The sequence below is a fragment of the Idiotropiscis lumnitzeri genome, chromosome 5 (assembly GCF_059441095.1).
Source record: "Idiotropiscis lumnitzeri isolate Australia: NSW breed Sydney's pygmy pipehorse chromosome 5, RoL_Ilum_1.0, whole genome shotgun sequence".
NCBI classification, from domain to species: domain Eukaryota; kingdom Metazoa; phylum Chordata; class Actinopteri; order Syngnathiformes; family Syngnathidae; genus Idiotropiscis; species Idiotropiscis lumnitzeri.
Genome location: NC_142395.1, coordinates 26,747,356 through 26,769,675, shown reverse-complemented (window position 1 = coordinate 26,769,675; position 22,320 = coordinate 26,747,356). Strand labels below are relative to the sequence as shown.

Sequence of the window (22,320 nt, the reverse complement as noted above, 5' to 3'; positions counted from 1 at the left end):
TGAAGCAGTGGGTCCAAACCCGCAGCGCGGAAACCTCTGTCTCGCTTATCTTTGCGCTCAGGAAGATTCATTAAATGGTTTCATTGATGAAAGAGAAGTTGAATGTGTCTCTGAAGGTTTACAACGAATATTCGCTCATCGGTGTCACATTGACATTTGTCGCATCTTTTGAGCGGATGTAAAAAAATGTGTGGAGAAACAAAAAACTTGAATTTATCATTTTGATGTCGCTGTCATGTAAACATCGCATAACGAACATTGAAATACATGCTTGGCATTTTTTTCTGAGGATTTCAATACAACCCTCTGGCACACCAACCACAGTTATGATTTAAAAGAATCCTTCAGGCCTATTTTGGGTTTGGGGACTGGCTGTAATATGCAATCAAGGCCACAGACATGTCCCAGGAGCTGCTCATTTCTTTTTTTTAAAGGACAAATTTGTGCAAAGGGTTGGCAATTGGGCACCAAGATTTTTCCTGACAAAAGGCTGGCTGAAAAGTAACATGAATGGAGCAAGCTCACGAAAGCAAAGAGATCATTTTATGTTTTATGTTTTTTTTAATTTATTTATTTACCCCTAAAAATACCAACATTTGTATGAGGTTATGATTTGTAGCTTTTCTTGTAACCAGCCGTTCCAAATAAGAGAGATTGCATCAGCAGGTCCAGATGCACAGAACCAAGAAAATTTGAATGGGCCGGGTGCACCTGGTACAGCTTACACAAAGTTGGACACTAATGAGAAAGGTGTAGGCTGCATTAAAATTCTAGCTGTAGGCTGGACTCAGAAATGACTTAATTGCCCTGGGAACCCATCAAATCACAACCAAATTAATTGCACCATTAGCTCAGTGATTGTGCGCCTGTGTTCATATATATGCATACCAACCATGTGCATAGAAAATACATCCGATGATTGACAAACATGACAAACCCAACTCCCAGAGAGCAAACTCACCTTGCCAACCATCACCTTCAGTGTATCCACAATCTCACACCTTTTCTGAGGCTCATTCGCACATTGTGATATCACCTGTGCTCGCTGTGAGCTGACATTATCCCCTGCCACTCTTAGTTCACAAACAGGAACGTCACCCACGAGTAATGACTCGAGGAGAGCTTGCATGGGAGTCCATGAAGCAGCAACGCCCCCTAGTGGTGGGATGTGATAAACTAAAGTATTGCAGCCTCAGTATGAGCGATAAAGTAGTGATTACCAACCACTGTGACGTAGGTCAGTGTTCGAAAGGTGCCCAATTTTTTTCCCGTAACATTTGCAGAGTTCTCGCCGCATATTGTGCAGAGTATGTTTTGTCCATTGTCTTTTTTTTTTTTACTCATTTTGCTTGCTTGTGGGTTTAATATGATCGTAATGAGTCCAAGCGAGTCTCGTCGGTCGTCAGTTTTTTTTTGTTTGTTATTTTTTTAAACTCATTTTGGTGGTTTTAAAACCGGAATGCCACCGTGAAAATTATTCACTTGACACGTGTCACGAGCACGAGAATCCGGTCACTTTTCAAATTAAAATATATTTAAGTTTCGAATAATAAACAAACCGGAAGTACTGCAATTTTTCGTTTTTGAAATGTATTCAATTCCACTGAATTAGGTAGCAATTATTGCTGGGATTCGTTTATCTATTTCACCTAATTGGTATACAAATGATCATTTATTTTATTTATCCAGCAACATGACCGGCAGAACACTTCTGCTCGACGGCAAAAGGTACAACTGTGACAAGTCCGGCAACAAACAGGTGAGGAGCAACACAGTTAACTTCAAAGTCCAGAAAAAGAGCTGTCGACTTCAAAGTCCAGTTAAAGAGTCTTTGAAGATTGGAAATGAGTTGTCGTGGTAGCAAAACACCGAACAGCCACGGGGACAGGCAAACGTGTTGCGATAGAACTTGTGGTCTGGCAAAGAGGCTGAGGGGATGCCAGGGAGAATGATGAGACAGGGACAGACAAGGTCAGTAATGGAAAATTAATCCTTGAAAAGCTGCGGTAGAGTCCTGCGTGGGCGCAAAATAAACAATCTGGCAATGAGTTGGTGATCAGGAGAGCCATAAGTGGGTGTAGGTGCATGGCAGAAAGGGCGGGTAAGTGGAAAAACAGGGAGAGAGTTCACCGGTGACTAATGGTGCCAAACTGTGACAAAGTCATGGAATACAGACACTGAGTTCATAAATTTGCGGGTGAATTGAGATTAGATCAACCAGAGGTTGCAGTAAATCACACACTGTATGGCCAAGTCAAGTCTTCACCTTCAAGTTCCAAGTTGCTCTGGCAACAAGGAGTTTTGAAGTTGCAAATGATGGCCCCAAAAACTAAAAGAAGAAATTTCACAGTGGCATAAAAAATAAATTATCATGTCAGGAATTCAAACAAGCAAAACAACATTTTTCTGAAGCGTTTCCATAAAAAAAAATAAAAAGGGGGGGGGAGGATTATGGAGCAGAAAAAGTGACAAGTTCATGGTTATTTCAGACACTGAGTCAATAATCTGTTATGAGGGATTTTGTTGATATCGCCTCCTCTGCAGACTCTGGCTTCACAATTTGGGTGGACACTCCTTTGAGCCAAGACGGGACGGACAGGAAACCAAATGTGAATCACAGCAGCGTGGGTGACAGCCATTCAAATATTGTGTTGAACCTGATCTGTCTTGGAGTGTCATGCGAAATTCCTATCCTCACATCTGTCTGTCTGGCCAGCTGACCCAGTTCTTCCTCGTGGTTTACCCACCTCAACTGGCACTGGGGTGTACAGACTCAAGTCATGTCCAAAATGACCATAACGCAAAACAAGCAACAAATCTGACTAGAGTTGTGATCGGGGAAAAAAACACACTCTTTTTTAACAATAACTGGGTCATCATTTTGGCTTTTATCCAACGACCCAGTGAGTCATTAATTTCCTATTCTTCAGGGTTTTGTTTGAACGCCGACATGCAAAACCAATTTCTACCAGCAGGGGGCGCCCAAAGACTGTAGAAACCACCGTAGTGAAGTTTCGATTCTTTTCACGTCGTGAGATGCAAGCACTGATCTTTGTTTGCAATGTAAAAATAGGCGGCCAAGGTCCTGGTAACTCTGTCATCAAAGTTCGCAGTTTGGTGTGGGATGGAGAAGCAAACCAGCGTCAGATGACCGCACCTTCCGGGAAGTAGTTGGGCTATGTATGGCCAGGCAAGGAATACATATGAATAAATAATACGTATGACTCATTGAAAAGTCATTACCGCTTTTCCAGACATTCTCATTTTAAACTTTAGCAGTAGGTCACAAAACATGTGTATTTTTTTTTAGCGTGGTTTCAAATTTGTTGCGTGAAACAGTTTTGTTTTGAATACCTTTACAGCACTAACACGTGACCAGACATGGGTAACTTAAATGACGGAGGGGGTACACAATTTTAGCTATACGACAAAAATAAAGGTTTTAAATTAGGTCTGTCAAAATTAAAGTGTTAATTCTGTAGATTCATTTTACAATGCAGTTAAATAGTTTAACTCAGTTATATTTACTTTAAAAAATAATGTGCGTACGTTGCAAAGCCAAATTCAATTACTGTACCAGCTTAGCTGTACATCTTTAGCACATCGTCTCAGAACAAAACACCCTGCTCAAGTTACCACTGGGCCTTGCAAAGCAACACTGCTGGAGTGTGCTGCTTGTGGGCAGAACTAAATGTACTGTATTAGTTTGGAGAAGTGTTGAGAAGAAAAATGCCCGTAAAGATGACTCGGTTTAGATCGTATTCAAGGATCAAAGAAAGCGATTAGAACAGTCTTTGGATTCAAGTATATTTTACATTTGGTGATTCAGGTAAAATATCTGTTACGAGCTTCACAAAAATAATAGTTGAAAACTGTGATTAATCAATTTTTTTGCAATAAATTAGTTGAAAAATTATTTAATTTAATTGCTAATTTGGATATAAACAAAATACAAGTGTTTGTGCCAAATACATGCACTTAATATATTTCATTTTTCAAAATATATTTCCCAATGAATGTATACAAGACCCAGTTGGTGACCGCTCAAGGATGGCACAAAATTGTTGAACAGAAAACCTACATCAAGTGCAAGAACTGTTTTTATTTGTTCCACATTCAACACAAAAAATCAACAACAAATGATTTTTTATTTAATTTTGAAAAGAAAAAAACTTGCAGTGGCCCCTCCGCGAGTATTTACCCCCCCCCCCCACCAAAAAAATGTTCTTAATTATTTAGCTATTTTCTTTTTTATTAATCAAGGGTAATTTAAATTTCAGCATGAATCAAAAATATCTAATCACTTTTGCTTCTCTAAACTTTTGAATATGTGTGTTCAATTTTCCAATCAGTCAATACTTTTTTGCAACGCTTGCAGTTCCCTAATGAGAAGCAGAACAGCAAAATTCACAACAGGTGTTTGATTCATGAACGGAACAAAATATTTCCTGGTTCAATTATTATTGGTATTTAAACAATCCTCTTCATCATGCTCTTCACATTTTGGCATCACGAGTCCAAGACGCAGAATCTGTGGCCGGGTTTTAACTTTCCGGGCCTGGATGTCCCATCTCTGCCAAAACGACACATAACAACCGAGCCATCAAACAGGATGTTCTCAGAAGGGAAATGGACTCCCATCTTGGAGCGTCACAAGTTGTCATCAGCAGCTTGCAAAAGAAATACCGAAACTGGAAGAGTCACAGGAAGCATAGAAGTGGATGTCCTTGGAAATAAAAAAAAAAATACCACTTGTGAATTCTGCTGGTGAGCTCCTTAGAAAATCCGAAGCTGTGCAAAGAACTGAAACGATGAAAAGTTAAACATGGCTTTTAGGTTTAGAGAAGTTCAATTCCAGTTCACCGATGAGCGTTTTAGGTTCATCCGGAAATTTCACCTGCAAACCCCCAACGTATTGTCAGTAGAGTATATATTTCTTTGCCTTGCTGTAGGTTCACGTAACCGAATCCTCAGTTTCACGTGTCAATAAGGCACATATAGCCACTTAGAGTCACTTACCCACTCATTTGAGGCTGCTCTTTTATTTGGAAATAAAATAAGGAGGGCCGAGGAGAGCCCAGTGTCGCTCAGGGAGCCAACAGGAACCTCTCCTACTGCCAGGCTCAAATTGACCTGCAAGGGAATATGGAATATGAGAGAGCTGGCTGCTGATGTGCCAGCCGGGTTCTCAAGAACTCAACATAACCTATTGAAGAGTCCGTAGAGTGACTTCAGGGATTTGTTTCAAAATACATAATGTATGTTTGAAGATAGCTGCTAAAAACGTGAAAAGAAAAAAAAAAGAAAATTGAACATTTTGTGTACACACGGTAGTATTAGAGTTTTCCCGATTTGTTTTGGGGGGGGGGTGTGGCTAAAATTATGCACCGTGACGCATGAGTGCCCCCTCGCCAACTATATAAGAACTCGAGGGCCTTTATTACATTAGTGATCATGTGGCAAAATTGCAAGTTCCTTTTTTTGCAGAGGGGAAAGTTGGAGAGTGGTCACAATGGAGTGATTTTTCACGATTTTGAAGCCTCAGTTTAGATTCCTGGCAATATCTCTCTCTCTAACCCTAACCCTAACCCTAACCCTAACCCTAACCCTAATTAAATTCATTCTCTGAAGATCACAAATGCTAGTTCACTGTTTGAAGTCTACAAGAAGTAAACAATGAGTCCCGTGCTTAAAACAGGAGAATGGCATGCAAATCCTTTCCGGGTAAAAGAAGAGCATTGGCAACGAAGAGCCTCCTCATCTCAGCGGGGGCTGCATTCACTTATTTGATCAACTTGTTGGCAAACGCGAGTTCATTATAAAAGCATTTCTCCTCCATTTGTTTTCCCACGTTAATCACGGATATCTTACAAAAACATAGCAACAAATCAAACTGGTGTTTACCCTTCAAGCCGATGGCAACTAAATCCACAGCAGCGGGTATAATCTAAACTCAAGCAAGACAGCAATTATCTTAGCAAAATAGTGACGCGCTCTCTTCCCCGATTGAGCCGCCAGTATCAGGCCTGTGACATCAGCTGCAGCCAATTAGCCAAATAACGTTTTAATCGGTTATATAACATTATATAATCCCATAAAGCTAAAAGGTTCAGCGTCAGGAGTGGAAGGCCTCCTCACCGCAGATGGTGTCGGTCTTCCCAAGTTTACATTTCCCTGACAGCACACGGCGCATAACGCTGGCCGCGGCCCAATCAGACACGAACATCGTGTCCTATCGTCCTATAGACGAGTCTCTTCTGAACTGTGGCTAGGCTTCGTTTGATGGGGAATTTGGGGGGAGGGGGATGCACTTTTTTGGAAGAACACATTCGACGCAAGTGCCAGCAACGGGAGTTGATTTTGCAACGTATGTGTCTCAGGCGCAGCCGACTTGAGATGAGTCGTAATAGAAACGAGATGGATACAAATTATGTGTGAAAAGGTATCTGTGACACTGTCAGCTCCCGGGCCGAGGAGGGGTTGGGGTATTTTATTATTAAATATGAGCAGATTTTCTTCAGGATCGTGACGCTGAAATTCTGTAAGGGAAAGCAGTGCTTTGAATAAAAGCAATGTTAATGACAGCTATTTTAACATTGTTGCCGTTTGTGAGCCAGGCAGTTAAACAACCGCGCTGGCACTTCCATTTGAATCATTAAAAACTATGAAAAAAAAAATAGCGGTGGCTCCGTGGTACGTAACAATTTCAAGTTCAAATCAATGTCCGCGTGGGCCTTTCAGTGTAAAGTCTGCATATCGGCTTTATGCACAGAATTTGACATTATTCATCTCGATTTTAATGAAGCAAGTCGCAACAGAGCATTTTTGACACACGTTTTTTTGCGATGCATCTCAAACTTTCAAAATTGAAAATGAATCCCATCCATCCATTGTCTAAGCCGCTTCAGCTCACGAGGGTTGCGGGTGTGCTGGAGCCTATCCCAGCTGGCTTCAGGCAGTCGGTGGGGTACACCTTGAACTGGTTGCCAGCCAATCGAAGGGCACACAAACAACGATCCTCGCTCACACTCACACCTGGTGATGGCTAAATGAAGCTTCAAATCTGCTTCATGAACCAGTTGTAGTATTTTTGGACTCCTCTAGATGGCACTCTCTGTTCAACATTGGGCTGAAAGCACACTGAATTGCCGATTTTAAATCCTTTATTTAAACCAACGGTGCCATCTAGAGGACTTAAAAATACAACAGCTGGTTCATGAAGCAAATTTGAAGCTTCATTTTCCCATCACTACTCACACCTAGGGACAATTTCGAGTGTCTGATCAACCTGCCATGCATGGTTTTTTTTAAATGTGGGAGGAAACCGGAGCACCCGGAGAAAACCCACGGAGGCACCGGGAGAACATGCAAACTCAACACAGGATGGCCGGAGCCGGAATCAAACCCACACCCTCTGCGTTGTGAGGCCCTCATGCTAATCAGTAGGACACCGTGCCGCCGCATTTAAAATGAATTAATTTTATTTATTTTTTAAAAACGCCTCCGTTGAACGCTTGTTTCATAATGATGATTTCCTTTGAGGTTCCCCTGCCTCTCGTTAGTCTTACGCAGGTCCGCGAGGCATTCAATGCCTCCGAATCCCACCAGAATTAATTTGCGGAATAGAAAAGTGTGATCTTGGGCCATTAAGAATTTAGATTTGGTATTTAACCAAACCTATTAACTAGTGATGGGAAAATGAAGCTTCAAATTTGCTTCATGAACCAGTTGTTGTATTTTTGAGTCCTCTAGATGGCACTGTTGCTTTAAATAAAGGCTTTAAAAAAATGGCAAGTCAGTGAGCTTTCAGCCAAATGTTGAACAGAGAGCGCCTTCTACTGGAGTCCAAAAATACTACAACTGGTTCATGAAGCACATTTGAAGCTTCATTTACCCATCACTACTGTTAAGCATGACAGACACGGAAGCGATGTGTAAGAATCTCTCGTTTTGTACCGAGTGTTATGCTGAATGGGGATTAGTAGCTACACAACCGTCTAATTGTAGCCTGAAATTGTACGACTTAGTTTGTTTGAAGGTAATCAAAGATGTACCGACAGTCTTCCAACATAAACCTCAGTAAGACACCAGTACAGAACATTCTGATCCAGCTCACTTCTCTCTCGAAAAACCCCAAACAGTTAATTGGACTCACCAGAACATGAGCCGGTGCTTGGTTGTTTTACTTTCATTGTTGTCATGTTGGTTTCTTTCCCAGGGCTCCGCCGTGTCGGCATTCTATTGATCTGGCAAGCTCAAAAGAGAGCACAGTGGTCGACACTCAAAACTCAACATTTGCTCTCGGTTAACATTGTTTTACACAAATTTAGGCAAAGTCCTCACATTAGTTCCATTTTCTGCATCACTGAGAGAGTTTCAACACAGAGGCAGCCAAACATTGTGGAGTCCCTTAGAAGTCTGGCCATGAATAAATATTGGGTAATCTTCAAAAGTTGCCATCTACGCACAAAGTCATGCTGATTAGGCTGGTGTGGAAAGGTTTTGCCGGGAAAGAGTTGGGACAGTTGGGAAACGCTGACATCATTAAATCAAAGGTAATTAAATCCTAAATTGTGTACGTCAAACTTAATCATCATGTTGAACCTTCTCTTTTGGATCGCACGTGTAAATAGACAAAAACATTGGGAAAACTGAAATGTGCCACTAAATAGCACAGTTTTATTCAAGCATCAATGTTCAGGAGTAGCAACGTAAGCGCAAACATTGTTTATAGTGATTTATATGTATATATATATAATATTATATATATAATATTTGGCATTTTGCAGCGGCCTTTTTTCAACTTTAAGGCCGATGAATCTCACTCTCTTTCTCTCTCTCTCTCTCCCTAAAAAAAAAAGCTTTAATATCAATAAATAAATCAATAACGTTGTTTAATAAATATGTGCTTAAAGGCAAATTGGATTCAAATATCGGTTATCGGCCTCCATGACTATTAATAATCTGTATCGATATCGGCCCTGAAAAAATGATATCGCTCTATCAATAGTTGGTTAGCAAGAAGTCAACCTACAGAGGATTTGAAACAGATCTTCAGTGATCCAGAGTCACCCCCAATAAAACACATCTGAGAACGCATCTGAGCTGATGGAAGATCGCCGGTTCAACTCCTGCTTGAATGGTTGAGGTTTAAATTAAAGGCAGTTGGACTTCTTCTTTGTGTTTGAAGATTTTCCGTTTGCCCAAAACGGCAATTTAAAAATGTCAATGGTAAATGTCAGCTATATGAAAAACAGGCAGCCCATTTCTTTCTGTAAAATTTTTTATATACCACGTTGAATATCCCCAATGTCTGGCCCAAGCCCGAATAAATGTAAGAGTTTCAATCAGGAAGGAAAGTCTGCATAAAAACTGCGCCATATAATAAATCATGTGACATAAAAACATGACTTGCTGCGGCGACCCCTGATGTGAGAAGCGGAAAGGAGAGACCGTAAAAGTTTGAGTGGGAACGTCGTTGCACAAAATTGGCAGCTCACAAAACTATCCAGAATAGCGCAGTGCCTCCGAGTAATATGTTCAAAACTATATAGACTTTTATTTTTAGGCTTTTTGGATAGGATGTTTTGCAAGGTTGAGTTTACATATGCAAAATTGATGAATCAAGATGAATTGCTTACTCCCTATTAAAGCGTAAACTGAAAATCTGAATCAGAATGCCCTTTATTGTCATTGTACAACGAGATTAGGGAGCTTCCCCTCCCCAGGGCAAATGTAAAAAATAAAATAATAATAAATTAATACATAAAGGATTATATATATATATACATACTTATGTATATATATTTTTATTTATTTTTTTTTTTTTGTCTCTCTCTTTTATTTTTAATTTGCTCCATGTGTAAAGTGCCATGAAATCACCTTGACGCTGTATCAGTAAAATCGACTTCACTGCAGGCTAATCGGCTGCAGGAAAAGAACATTTTTAAACATCTAAAAAGTTCAACTTGACTTCGCCTGCTTACAAGTTTGAAGCAATTTTCGTGGCTATCGCCTAGCCAAAAATGTGTCCCTGGCTTTTTGGCCAGGCATGATTGGCAGATCATGTAAAACGCTTTCCAGTGATAGTAATGGGCTTCTCCTTTCATATGATCCTATGACAGCCAAGGAAGTTTGCCTTTCCAAAGGTCATCCATATTCATATGTTAATAAACAAAGTCAGTTCAGTTGGGAGGAGAGGGTGAAAAAAAAAAAAAAGTCCCGCCTATGAAGTCCAGTGTCCAAATGTTTTTACTCGCCTCTGAAGTGGAGGAGACAGACAGCAGTCTTCTTTGTGTTATGTATTCATGACTGGAAACTTCTACTAATTAAATATAGCCTTGCAAGAAGCATTGGTCTCAGTGAACTTTTAGAAAGAATCAATCCTTTAATTTGATTAATTCGTGTGTATTACAACTGTTTTGACATGACAAACTTTTTTTCCCCTCCTTTTTGCGATTTCCTCACTTAAATGATTACGATCATCAAACAAATTTAAACATTAGACAAAGAGAATGCAAGTTAACCCAAAATGCCAAGTTTTTATTTATCGAAGCCAATTTTTCATAAGCTTAATTTGTGTATTTTTTTGATCAAGAAGCGGAAATCGGTAATCATTTTCTTTTTTATCCATTAGTTTTGGAGAAATTAGTAAATAGGTGACCATTTGAAAAACGCCTATTTTTAATCCGGAATATGGCCACGCCCCCCTTCGCTCTACCTATGAGTCACTAAAGGGACAAACTCTCCATTGGAAACCATTGTACTTTCATTGCTTATAACGTCGAAAAACGGTGATCGCTTGGAACCAAAATTCATGTGGACATCACTACCTATGACTAGTGATGGCTAAATGAAGCTTCAAATCTGCTTCATGAACCAGTTGTAGTATTTTTGGACTCCTGTAGATGGCACTCTTAGTTCAACATTGGGCTGAAAGCACACTGAATTGCCATTTTTTAAACCCTTTATTTCAACCAACAGTGCCATCTACAGGACTCCGAAATACAACAGCTGATTCATGAAGCAAATTTGAAGCTTCATTTCCCCCGCACGACCTATCCAAAGGATTAACCTCTCCATGGCCGATTTATATGAGAATGAGGAACTGCGGAAGTGAGCAGAGCAGAACACTCACACACTGCTTCTTTGCTGATCACGGTGAGGACGTGCACGGCATAAAAGCGCCAGTCGGGATATTTACGGAGACTGACGTGGGAATGACTAGACCAGTTTTTTGACTGTAGGCGGCGTTAATACCTACAAACACTGCGTCTAATTTGGAACGCGACATTTAAGGAACCCATTGGGTAACTTGAAACCTTAATTTTCAAAGTTACAAAAGCTAACATTAACTCATTTACTGCCATTGACGGCTAAAGACGTCAAAGATCCATTTTTTTTTTTTTTTTTTTTTTACGCTGCCGGTAGTGAATTAGTTAAGAGCAGAAGACCATATCGCTAGCAGGTAATAAATGCCAACTGTGCTTCCTTTTCTCTTAAATTGTGAAATGATCCAATAAAGTTTGGCAAAAATGCGGGCTAGACAAACAAAATTAAAATAACGAGGTCCACATAGTATTCTCCCGCCGGTTAGCCGAGCTGTGAAGTACAATTAAGTAATTGTTGCGTAAGCTTTATAGTGCAATTCACTGTACAAGATGGCCTCAGTGCGCTTGATAAATTCTCAAAAGTCTACTTTTATGAGATCACACAGCTCGTGAATGCTATTTTTACAAGAGTTTTTTTTAAAGGTATAGCAATAAAGACGAAACAAGCTAACAAAAGAGGAAAACTAAATACTTGTTTAACACAGTTTCATGGGTCGCTATTCTAATTTGTAACTTGCGGGGCAGGTTCAGCTGTGTTTGCTAATACAAGGCAGCGATGTGTGCTTAGAACCAGCCCAGTTCACCTTTCCAAGCCCAAAGTGCTGAATTTCCACCAGCCTTGTTGCTCTAAAAACTCCAAGGGATGAGCTGCCGCGGATTTTGAGGTTTGTGGCCCACCATGATGTAGGGGGGGGGGGGGGGGGGGCCTTGAAGTCACCTTGTTACATAAAAACACCAAGTCCCTCCCCGGTGGGACGAAACCTCAACACTTCTCTCGGGGAATTTCCACTGCAGTGAGTCACATTGGTATAAAGGTCCCTTTTTACACAATAACTGGCGTAATTAAGACAGATCATCTTATCTTGAACGTCCAGTTGGAGTGTGCAAAATTTTCCTGAAATGGATGCATCATCTATTATGACTTTATGCACTTCCAATCTGTCTTTGGCATGTTTCTTTCCACGTCAGATATGACACAAGATTATTCAACATTTTGTGGTCTGGCCTCGTGGACGGTGATGGAACAGACAGCGAGCGAAGATCGGTTTACTCCATGCATTCAGAATTGGGTTCAATATAGCGAGAGAAAGAAAACGAAGTAAAGAGTCTGTCCGAACTTTGCCCGTTCCCAGGATTTCTCCAGGGGCTTAGTATCAGCGCACTCAACTGTCAAAATGTGATATACTGATTTCACACATGATCATTTCAAAGAGTCGGGATGTTTCTTACCCCGCCGCAGCAAAAGTGAGAATCTGCTTCTGGACCTTGCTGACTTGTGATAAAATTTCCTGAGCAAACATACACAACTGACTGATGTGACGACGCCCCTGCCGACCACAACTTACCGATGCCAACGTGTGAGGGGAGCCAAAGTTTGTTGGCCACCATAAAGACAAACAAAAAGCAAATATACGGTTTATTAATGCCGTTGAGTCATAGACATCCACTATGTGCGTCTTGAATGAGTCTGGAAAAATGTACAGGTAGTTGTCATTTTTTTTCCAACAGAGTGAGCTGTGAAGCTAAACTTGTGCGGCGGTGATAAAGACACACGCAGTTAAAGGTTGTGGTCAAAATCTACGGACACTCGCGAAGGCAACGGCGGGAAGTTGTTCCGCGACCTTTTGCAGTTTGCTCTGAACTCATTCACGACCAGCCCAAGTAAAATGAATCCACTTTTTGACGGCTATACACGTCAATGGCAGTGAATGTGAAATGGATTAAAAAAAAAAAAACATTTTGAAAGTTCCACCTTTTAGGCGTCCTGCTTCACATTTTAACCTGCTTCCATCCAGGAAATGTTCTCAGTGTGAAGAGGAAAAAAAAGGGTATCATTCACTGATTTAGATTAAGATTTACATTTGGAAATATTTCTCCTACTCGGGTGAATCCGTTTCTGATTTAATACTTGTGATCTTTTGTGACGACCACACAGACATTTGTGGCAGTTTTCAAGTTATAATCAATGGGGAAAAAAAAAAAAACGGCCAACCATAACTTTATCCTGGTTGTTGCTTCCATAGGGAATTTGGAAGACGCATGACTTAATGTACTGCAGCATAATTGATAAGTCGTGGAAACAAAGCTATATGTTATATTTATGGAGCACAGTCACACTTTATTGTGTACTGGCTAAATTCCTGCGTTACATAATCACCCCCAGAAACTCATCAATCCCAAAGTGTGGCGGGAGGCCACTGTGATTGAAGACAGCAAAAATCCACGAAGCACTGGGGCCTCTCCGCTGAATTAAAAGCGTATTCCTTTTCTCGGGGCGAGCTATGGCTCAATTGTAAGAAAAAGTACATACAAGGACACCGACTGATCTTGATGAATAGATTCAGAGAGACATTAAAAGGGGGAAAAAAACAAACACGAGAACAACTGTCTTCTCCACGTCTGGAAGTTTAAAACAGAAGTGAATACTATTAAAGGATAGTCCCTTAGTTTCGTCAACTTACTATAAAAATTGCCTGAGCCATTTGTTATTTATTTTATTTTTTTTCAGAAAAAAAAAAAATCTGGGCCAAAATTATAATTATATATTTGTTCATAATTTTATTTTAGTAGAAATAAAATTACAGTATATTTATTCAGAATTTAATTTCAGCAGATTTTTTTTTTGTTTTTTTTTCTGTTTAACTAATAAGAATGTAGAGAGGTGGCAAGCATCCTGAGGAGATGTTTTATCCCCAAAAATATTTTTGGTCAAAATCTGACTCCTGCCAATATTTAAGAAACTGTCAACACTTTAGAAAATGTCTATCCCAAACAGTGACTGTGCCTGGAATGTGTGACATGTGGAAACACAGGGTGGCCCAAAAAAAAAAAGGAATTGTTATGAGCTTAATCAGTAATATTAGTTGTTTGTTGTTTCCCGTTAGTCTAATAGTAGTTGCATGTGTGTTGTACTTACATCATTTTGTTGGATCGCATGCTGATTATTGTTATGCAATCCTGTTCCTCGAGGGCGGGTGTCCTGGATGTTGTCCATCGCTCCCTCCTGCAGCACACCTGATTCAAATGATCAGATAATCATTAAAGTCTGCAGAAGCTGATCATTTGAATCGGGTGTGTTGCAGCAAATCGTAAACATCCAGGGAAGTGGCCGTCGAGCAACAGGAATCTTTTTCGGAATATTTCAAATACATATATTTTTATTTATTTATTTTTAACTTTAACCTGAGTATTTCAATCGTAGACACATTGTTGAGTCATGTACACTTTATTTACAATGATCCCTGATTATTATCATCAATCCCTGTTGTGAATAACGAAAATGTGCCACTAATTGATACACCCATATAATTGCCTACATATGCCACAAGATGGCAGCAACGTACTACTTTGGTCAAAAGGAAGCTCCTCAACTCACATCAATATAGTTTCTTGGCACCAAGATGCCACAAGATGGTTTCAAGGCACTGCTTTTGGCTGAATAACGTTCCTTAATTCACTTCGACATAGTTCCATGAAATGTTAATTATGTTGATGATTTTAAAAGAAATTGCCAAGATGCATTTTTGGAAGGACTGGATACAAAATAGGATGTGCAGTGAATTTGGTATTTAGAATACGGTTTATGGAATCTCCTTTCCTTTCCACTGAAGTCATCTTCCTGCAGCACTTCATTCAATTGACTCTTATATTATCTCATCTATTATTGCATAGCATCATTGTATGTGCCAAATGTTGCCCAGTTGGCATCCATTGCAGCCTGGTCATCCTGGAAGGGGGATTCCCCCATCTGTGGTCCCTTCTCAAGGTTTCTCACTTTTCCCCTAATGAGGTTTTGTGAGTTTTTCCTTGCCCTCCTGGGGGTTAAGATCGGGGATGTCGATTGTGGCTATGTAAAGCCCTTTGAGACTGTCTGTGATTAAGGGCTATACAAATAAAATTGACTTGACTTGACTTGACTTTCTGATGTATAGTAAAAAGGTCTCCTCTACCGTTTACTCTAATCGAGTATGTGATGTGAGTAGCTCCCTTTTTTTCAGTCCCCAACTTCCAATTTCTTTTGAAATCTTCCATAAACAGCATTCAAATTTCATCACATTTATTGAAACAGATGCTCTGCACCTGACCTCCTTCCAGTTGGTACGTGTCAACCATACATCATTGGATTTTGGGGATTTTCAAGAATGTGTTTTTAGTTTCTTTCTATGAATGTCCATCCAACTTTCCGTCTGCAGCCGGGATTTATTGTCTGTTGAGAAACTCACACGTGTCCTGCCTGTCATTGAGAAAAATTGGGAAATGCCAATTGGCATTGAATTTAGGAGCGTCGTGGTCCACGGGTTGGATTCTTTGTGGAGCGATCCCCCTGTACATCATCTTCTTCACACCGTCCAAAGACATGACATGTACAGTATGTGCGAACGTTAAATTGTCCATTGGGGTGAATGAGTGTGAATGGCTGTCTGTCCGTGTGTGTCCGTGATGTTATTGACAGGTGATTAGTAGTGATAGACCGAGGGCCGATACCGATTATTAGTAGTCAAGTAGGCCGATAACCGATATTTTGAGCCGATATTCTTTGGTTGAAAAAAAGGGGTAAAATAGTGTGAAAATTTAAAAAAATAAAAACACCAAAACTTGACTTAGTTTAAATGTTTTTAAGCACATGTTTATTCAACAACTTTGGTGATTTAGAACATATTAAAGCTTTTTTAGATCTTGGAAAATAGAAAACTTAATTTTAAAAGTCTAATAAAAAGTGCACAGAGCTCCCAGGCTCAGCTGCATTTCTTATAGATCAATGAAAACAAATATCTCTTTAAAGTTTACTACGGCAAATCGTTTTCTATTAAGTTGTGAGTTGTAGTAGACTGACATTTATTAAAATATCGGCAAAGTCTGTTGTCGTGCGTGTGACTCGAGATGAAAAAGCAAACAGGCAGCTTACTGCTGATTGGCTGCTACCCGCTGCACAAGAACCATTAGGGGGTGCTGGGAGCTGACCAATCAGCTTCTGCAGGCAGGGCCACCAGCACAGCAAAGAGAGAAAGAAGTTCGCTTCTGCAAGCCAAAATGAACGACGCGATTATCTGCAAAATGACAAAGCTGATGATCGGCAGGGTGTACCCTGCCTTTCAAAGCCAATTGGGATAGACGTCAGCATCCAACTCATGGCAAACAAAGTCCCTGCTGGAAAGTTCAAAGTCAAACATTGAAAAAAATACGATCTGGATCAACCCATCCGCTGTGACAGCAATATAATGAAGCCGCCTGGTTCTCATTGAGACACATCATCATTGGTTTCGCAAAAAAAACAAAAATAAACCACCTGGCTGACGCAGCTTCCATCAGTCTCCGTGTAGTTAAATGTGCGTCAGCAGGCCTATCAGGATTCACACTCGCTCGTACTACTCACGTTCGTTCCAAAAAGACAATGCCGCAAAAAGCGAGTATGTTGGTTAACTCCGACGTCAAATCCAACCACCACTCCCAAAATATAATTTACGGTCATTTTTCTTGGAGGGACCAGAACAAAAATGTTGTTCTGTCTTCTCCCCACAGACTGTTTGTCTGAACCTGATTTTAAATAGAACTACGCTTGCAAATACAGTCATCCACCCACTATCATAATTAGTGACTCTGAATTGTAGAATGGAAAAAAAAAAGGAACCTCCACTGGTTTTGTGTGTTATACCATGATAACATAACGGTTGGCTCCCTTAACAAGAAACAGCGCACGTCAAATAAAGTCCAGATACAGCTAGAGAAACATTCTTTTCGGATGAATGCCGCTGATCCAAAACGCAAAGACGAAAATAAATACGCTTAAACATTCATCACTGATATCCAAGCCTGACTTATGGTCGCACATACGACTCACCCTTAGCCTTAGAAAGAGAAGCTGATATTTCAAATAGCCAACAAATTCCCACACATATTACATAACTCTTGAGCGAAACTTTTCGTGATGGTCCCAACAATCTTCTCTCGCTTGACGCGTTTCAGTCTTTTCTCTCTGGGAACCAAACGTTTCCCAGAGGCCTTTGAGGAAACCAGCGGGTAAAAAGGCAGGGGATTTTCAAAGACCATAAACTCACCACGGCTTCGTTTCAAGGGAGCGAGGCCCAGACTGACATTTGTCTTGGCATGAGTTGTGAGTGCCAACGTGAATGCAGATAGCTCCGTGACATCAGGAACATGGGAAAAGTGAGCTCAGGGTATTATCTGAGATGCTAATTCCATTTGGCTCCGTTAGCCTCCTGTATTAAGGACACAGAACTGGCAGGGAAGCTAATTTGTAATGCTCCAGCTGGGAATATTTAGTTAAAGGATACTCCTGAACAAGTACATCATAAATGACTGGTTTCCAGGAGAAAACCCCGCGCTGACGTCTGCGCACGTCCACATACGCATTTACATACTGGAGGATATTGTCCAACATAAAATTAAAAAAAAAAAAAAAAGCAAAACTACAACCCACTTTTTTTTTTTTTTTACTTCAAAGATCTTACTTTCTTTAACCTATAAATAAATTTACCAAACTGCACATCACACTTCTATGAACTTTTAAGACTGTGTTTATGCTTGGTCTGGATTAAAGCATTAAAAAAATAAAAACTGTGCTTCATAGTCATAATATCGCGTTCAATCCCACATTTGGTTCTGGTTCACGAAGCATTCTTTACCATCAAACTAAAAGTCGACCTTGAGTCAAACGACAGCGTTTGTGACGTATTGAGATCTGAAACGCAAATCTGCAACACAACCATGATGCAGCCGACGGAGTTGCTGCTAACTTGTCATCCATTTTCTATCGGGTCAAAGGTGACTTTTGGCAAGGCGTGAGGTGGTTTACAACCAATCTCCGGGCACAAAAAAAGTCACATTCACAGCTCCGAGCAATTCCAAATTGTCACTTAAACCAAAAAGGGTTTAGTTGGCGTGCCAGTAAATCAGCTTCTTTTATGAAGGATTGCTAAATTTTGATGGTTCAGAATAAAACTAGGATCTGAGGAAACCCACAATTACTGTCAAAACAAAAGTGATCCTTGACATAAAAATCAAGTTATAAATCCCGGAGATTTTATTGCAGCTATAAAATTTTACATCACTGTCCTGTAAAATTACAAATATTTCATTCTCGAGTTGTCAGTGGTACCGTTTTTTGTTTTTTTTCCCCACTCTAAGAAGGTAACATCACAAAAATATTTTTGCAACACTGATACCTCGGCCAATGTTAACAGTTGTAATCTGGTCTTTGTTCCACGCGTTGTTCACACTTGACCTAAACTGAGCGAAACCGCATCAAACTTCATCAACAAGTGAACCGAGACACACTTCTTCAAGTTGCCGCGCTCACTTTTTTGTAACGCGCCAAAGTTGCCGACGTTCGCTGGATCAAACTCACCGCACCACCTCAATCGTGTCAGATGTTTAAAACCAACTCAAAGCTGTCACATATGAACAGACCGCACGACCATTTCAGAGGCTAGTCAGAATCCCTGAAACCGCATTCAACTTTTTCGACCTTTCCAGCTCAGAAAACAAGCACAGCCGTTATTATTCGTAATACATGACACGAGACGCACAATGTCAAAGTTACCACTTATACGGTGGATTTCAAGGTTAGTCGTAAATTGATTGCTCGTTCAGTTATAAGTGGGTGTGCGCAGTTATGGAACCAAATAGTTAAAAATTCAGTTGAGCTATACAGGATTTATGATATGGTGGAAAATATTTTGAGACGATTCACCGTACTTTACGTATGTATATTGTAAAATCCTGCGATGTGAACAGGGGTGTGTATACTTTTTAAATTCCCTCTAATGTGAACGGCGGCCATCTTTTATTATCAGAATTTTGGCCCTTGCCTCCTAAATATGAAGTAACTGAAATGAGTCATTGAAAAGACAAACAAGAGAGAGAGAGAAAAAGCAGCACTATTTTTGCCATTGGAAATGTCTTATGTTTTTTTTCGTAAATGTCATTCTTAATTAAATCGACTGTCTCCAACAACATGAACCGCAGTACGTCCATCACGACAATCGCGTGACACGCAATGCATAAAACCTTGTCTGTTACGCAACCGTGCCTCATCCTGAAGAGGTCTTCTTCTGCGAGTGTGATGAATGCATCCCATCTGTGCTCTGTTCTCTATCGAGTGTCCTGTAATTAATGTCAACAGCATTAAGTCGGCGGTTGGCAGTTACAGGTATAGTATTAGGTTCTCGGAAGAAAGGGGAAGGTCAAATAGATGTGAGCCTCATTTTCCACCTCGCTTGTGAGAAAAAGCCTGATAGATGCTGTGTTTGCTGGCGGCGAGTTTTACAACCGTTGCGCTCAGCGTGCTTTGACATAACCTGGGTGGCAACGGGATTATGTAACACGGACGAAACCGCAAATTCAAGCGTTAAAAGTCAAAGAGGCAATATACTCTATTATAAATATCCATTTGTGACTTTCGTAAAGTAGCGTTTGACTCAACTGAATAAAGATTGTGAATTAATGATGGACAATAATTGTGTTAGACAATCAATTTATCCAGGTTTCACGTGTCACATGACTTGTTTTCACCAATCCAACGGCGCCAGGTAGTGATGGGTAAATGAAGCTTCAAATCTGATTCATGGACCAGTTGTAGTATTTCTGGACTCCAGTAGGTGGCACTCTCTGTTCTTTCTCTGACTTGACATTTATTTAAACCCTTATTTAAACCAACAGCGCCATCTAGAGGACCCAAAAATACAACAACTGGTTCATGAAGCAAATTTGAAGCTTCATTTTCCCATCACTGGCGCCAGGCAGTGATATGATTCCGCACATTTCTGTGGCCTGATAGAGACTCATTTATGAGATGCAACGGAGGACACAACGCAGTCAGAAGAATCACTTTACCCTATTTAGGACCGTACTACAAGCTCGGCAGTTTCCTCCATTTCACCAATCCCACAACAACTTGTGTTTCAACCCAAACATCTTCTTGCTTTTCTGTGGTTCACTGGCTAGATACTAGAGCGAGTCCACTGAGGATTTAACAATTCAAACTAACAATAACACTGGCCCTCAAGCATGTTTACGTTATCTTTTCTTTCCACTTGCTTTATTGCTCAATTGAGACCAAAGTGGCGGCAAACTCTCCATTCATTGGCTTAGTAGCCGATCAAAAGAGGGAAATAATCACCACAGACGGTTCAAAAGAAGCATTCGACCATGATGAGCCAGCGATAAATGTGTCTCAAAACTGGCTGGTGTATCTTCTTTGTTGTGCTGACAGAAACAAACTTCCGCTATAATTAGACTGCTTTGATCACAGCGGCTTAATGTAACTTCAATATCAGTCAATATCTAATCTATAATGGACCCTTTGAGTAAAGGGTTTGCAAAAGAAATCGTTATGTGAGCAACTATGTCTTCAGTGAATATTTACTACTAATAACAGATAACTATTAAGTATTCATAATCCCCAAATATTTAGTATACCTGAGTTCGTTCCCACGCGTAAAATGAAAATAATAATACTCACTTTTGTTTAACACGTTAAAGGGGAAGTCAACCACACAAAAAAAATCTAAAATAAAAATCTAAAGATATTGCGTTTGCGGAATATGAGTGAAGCAGCAAAATCAACCCGTTTCTAGCCATCTCAGGGGACGGCCATTTTGTCACTTGCTCAGGGCTCCATGAAAACTAAGGTAAAAAAAAAAAAAGCCATGAACAAGCTGAAACGAACGTCAAATTGAACCCGGCCTGAACCTTAATACAAGTGCGAGGTCGAGAAGCAAAAAACAGGGCCTTTGCTAGATGTCTCACCCCATGTAAAAAAAAAACAACCTTTTTTAAAATCATCGTTTAAATATCTGTTCATCCGTAAGTGGCGGATAAAAGGGGATTACGGCTAGAGCCACAAAATGCTGACTGTTGAGTGATACGAATGGAGCGCACTCTTATGTTTGAGTAATGTGCTGTGAATCCTCAATGTTCCCTTCCCAGAATGAGAGTGCGTCAAAGAGGCGGGAGAAGAACAACTGTGTGCAACTGTCAGCACTGATGAGCTCTTGTCATTTTCGACCACAATATGGAGCATGAACATGAACCCACCGCATTGTGACAGTGCTGCAGTGCGCGCTGGTTGACTGCACTGCACATTTCTGATCATCTCCTCGCAAAGGCCTTTGTTCTCGCACTTGGGGTCGCTTGCCTCCGAGCCAAAAGTGTCGGGGGGGACTGGCGCCAGGGATTCACTGTGCTGTCTCTCGTGCCAAGGACAAACAAAAGAAAGCCAAAGTAGTTGAAATAGTGATGAGGAACGCATGAGAGATTTGGAGGCATCGTCGTAGCAGCATGGTGGTGTTGTGGTTATCAATAAAAAAAAAATAATAAAACATCTGAAGAACATGAATACCTCCTTTATGATTGGATGGAATCTGTTTTATGATTGGTGAGACCACCCTTTGGTTTAAACCAAATAAACAGTCTGTGGGAATACTACTGTACTTCGTTCAGCTATTCATTTTTAACAATGTTAAGCGTAAAGTATCTTATAAAACATCAAACGCTGATGAAATAAATTTATTTGCTAAAATGACTTGGACAGTATATTTTTAAGTAAATGAGTGGTGGTCTGGTGCAGTACATTTTTCACATCCATGCATTTCAAAGGAATTAAGTACACGACACGTATATCACATTCAAACAAACTAAATAAATCAGTCTAACAGTCTGCTAGCGTCTAACAAATATTAAAAAAAACACTTTTGACTGTTAAATGAAATATAAGGCAAAGACTAATTTGACCCGAGGAAGCAAAAACAACATGCTAACCAAGCTAACAAACGTAACGAACCATGCTAACGTTAAGCTAACGTTTCGACACATACAAATTTAAGACTCCTAAACGTGGGTTTTGAATCTACACATATAAATGCAAACGTACCTGTGCATATTGAAGTGAATTGATCTTCAGTATCAGAATGGTGTTGAGAGCCTATGAAGTCGTTCGAAAGTATTTGGTATTAGCGGAGATGGGCAGTCC

The 22,320-nt window shown here is 40.2% G+C and overlaps 2 protein-coding genes and 1 long non-coding RNA gene across 9 annotated transcripts in view; 1 reads left to right on the top strand and 2 right to left on the bottom strand.

Moving 5' to 3' along the window:
- Positions 1-1,146, bottom strand: part of LOC148337510 (uncharacterized) — a 47,538-nt gene extending 46,392 nt beyond the window's left edge. For all 3 annotated transcript variants that reach the window (XM_088296701.1, XM_088296702.1, XM_088296703.1), the window contains exon 1: positions 962-1,146. In XM_088296701.1, the coding sequence (XP_088152827.1) occupies positions 962-1,129 (168 nt within the window). In that variant the 5' untranslated portion in view covers positions 1,130-1,146. The remainder of the gene's footprint in view (positions 1-961) is intronic.
- Positions 1,147-1,226: 80 nt separating this feature from the next.
- Positions 1,227-2,801, top strand: LOC148337509 (uncharacterized). Its single transcript, XR_015843090.1, has 3 exons — positions 1,227-1,307; positions 1,690-1,759; positions 2,545-2,801. It is a non-coding gene; the product is annotated as an uncharacterized LOC148337509 (long non-coding RNA).
- Positions 2,802-4,245: 1,444 nt separating this feature from the next.
- Positions 4,246-22,314, bottom strand: LOC148337508 (uncharacterized). Of its 5 annotated transcripts, XM_088295319.1 has the most exons (6): positions 22,222-22,314; positions 21,387-21,538; positions 14,248-14,345; positions 8,156-8,246; positions 5,020-5,133; positions 4,246-4,726 (listed from the first exon to the last, which is right to left on the bottom strand). In XM_088295319.1, exons 1-5 carry the CDS (start codon positions 22,227-22,229, stop codon positions 5,042-5,044), a joined length of 441 nt encoding a protein of 146 aa, XP_088151445.1. In that variant the 5' UTR covers positions 22,230-22,314; the 3' UTR covers positions 4,246-4,726; positions 5,020-5,041. The 5 variants fall into 5 exon arrangements, 1 of the variants encoding a protein (XP_088151445.1); XR_015843091.1 differs by lacking the exon at positions 14,248-14,345 and having other exon boundaries at positions 8,156-8,460; XR_015843092.1 differs by lacking the exon at positions 14,248-14,345 and having other exon boundaries at positions 8,156-8,254.
- Positions 22,315-22,320: the final 6 nt, after the last annotated feature.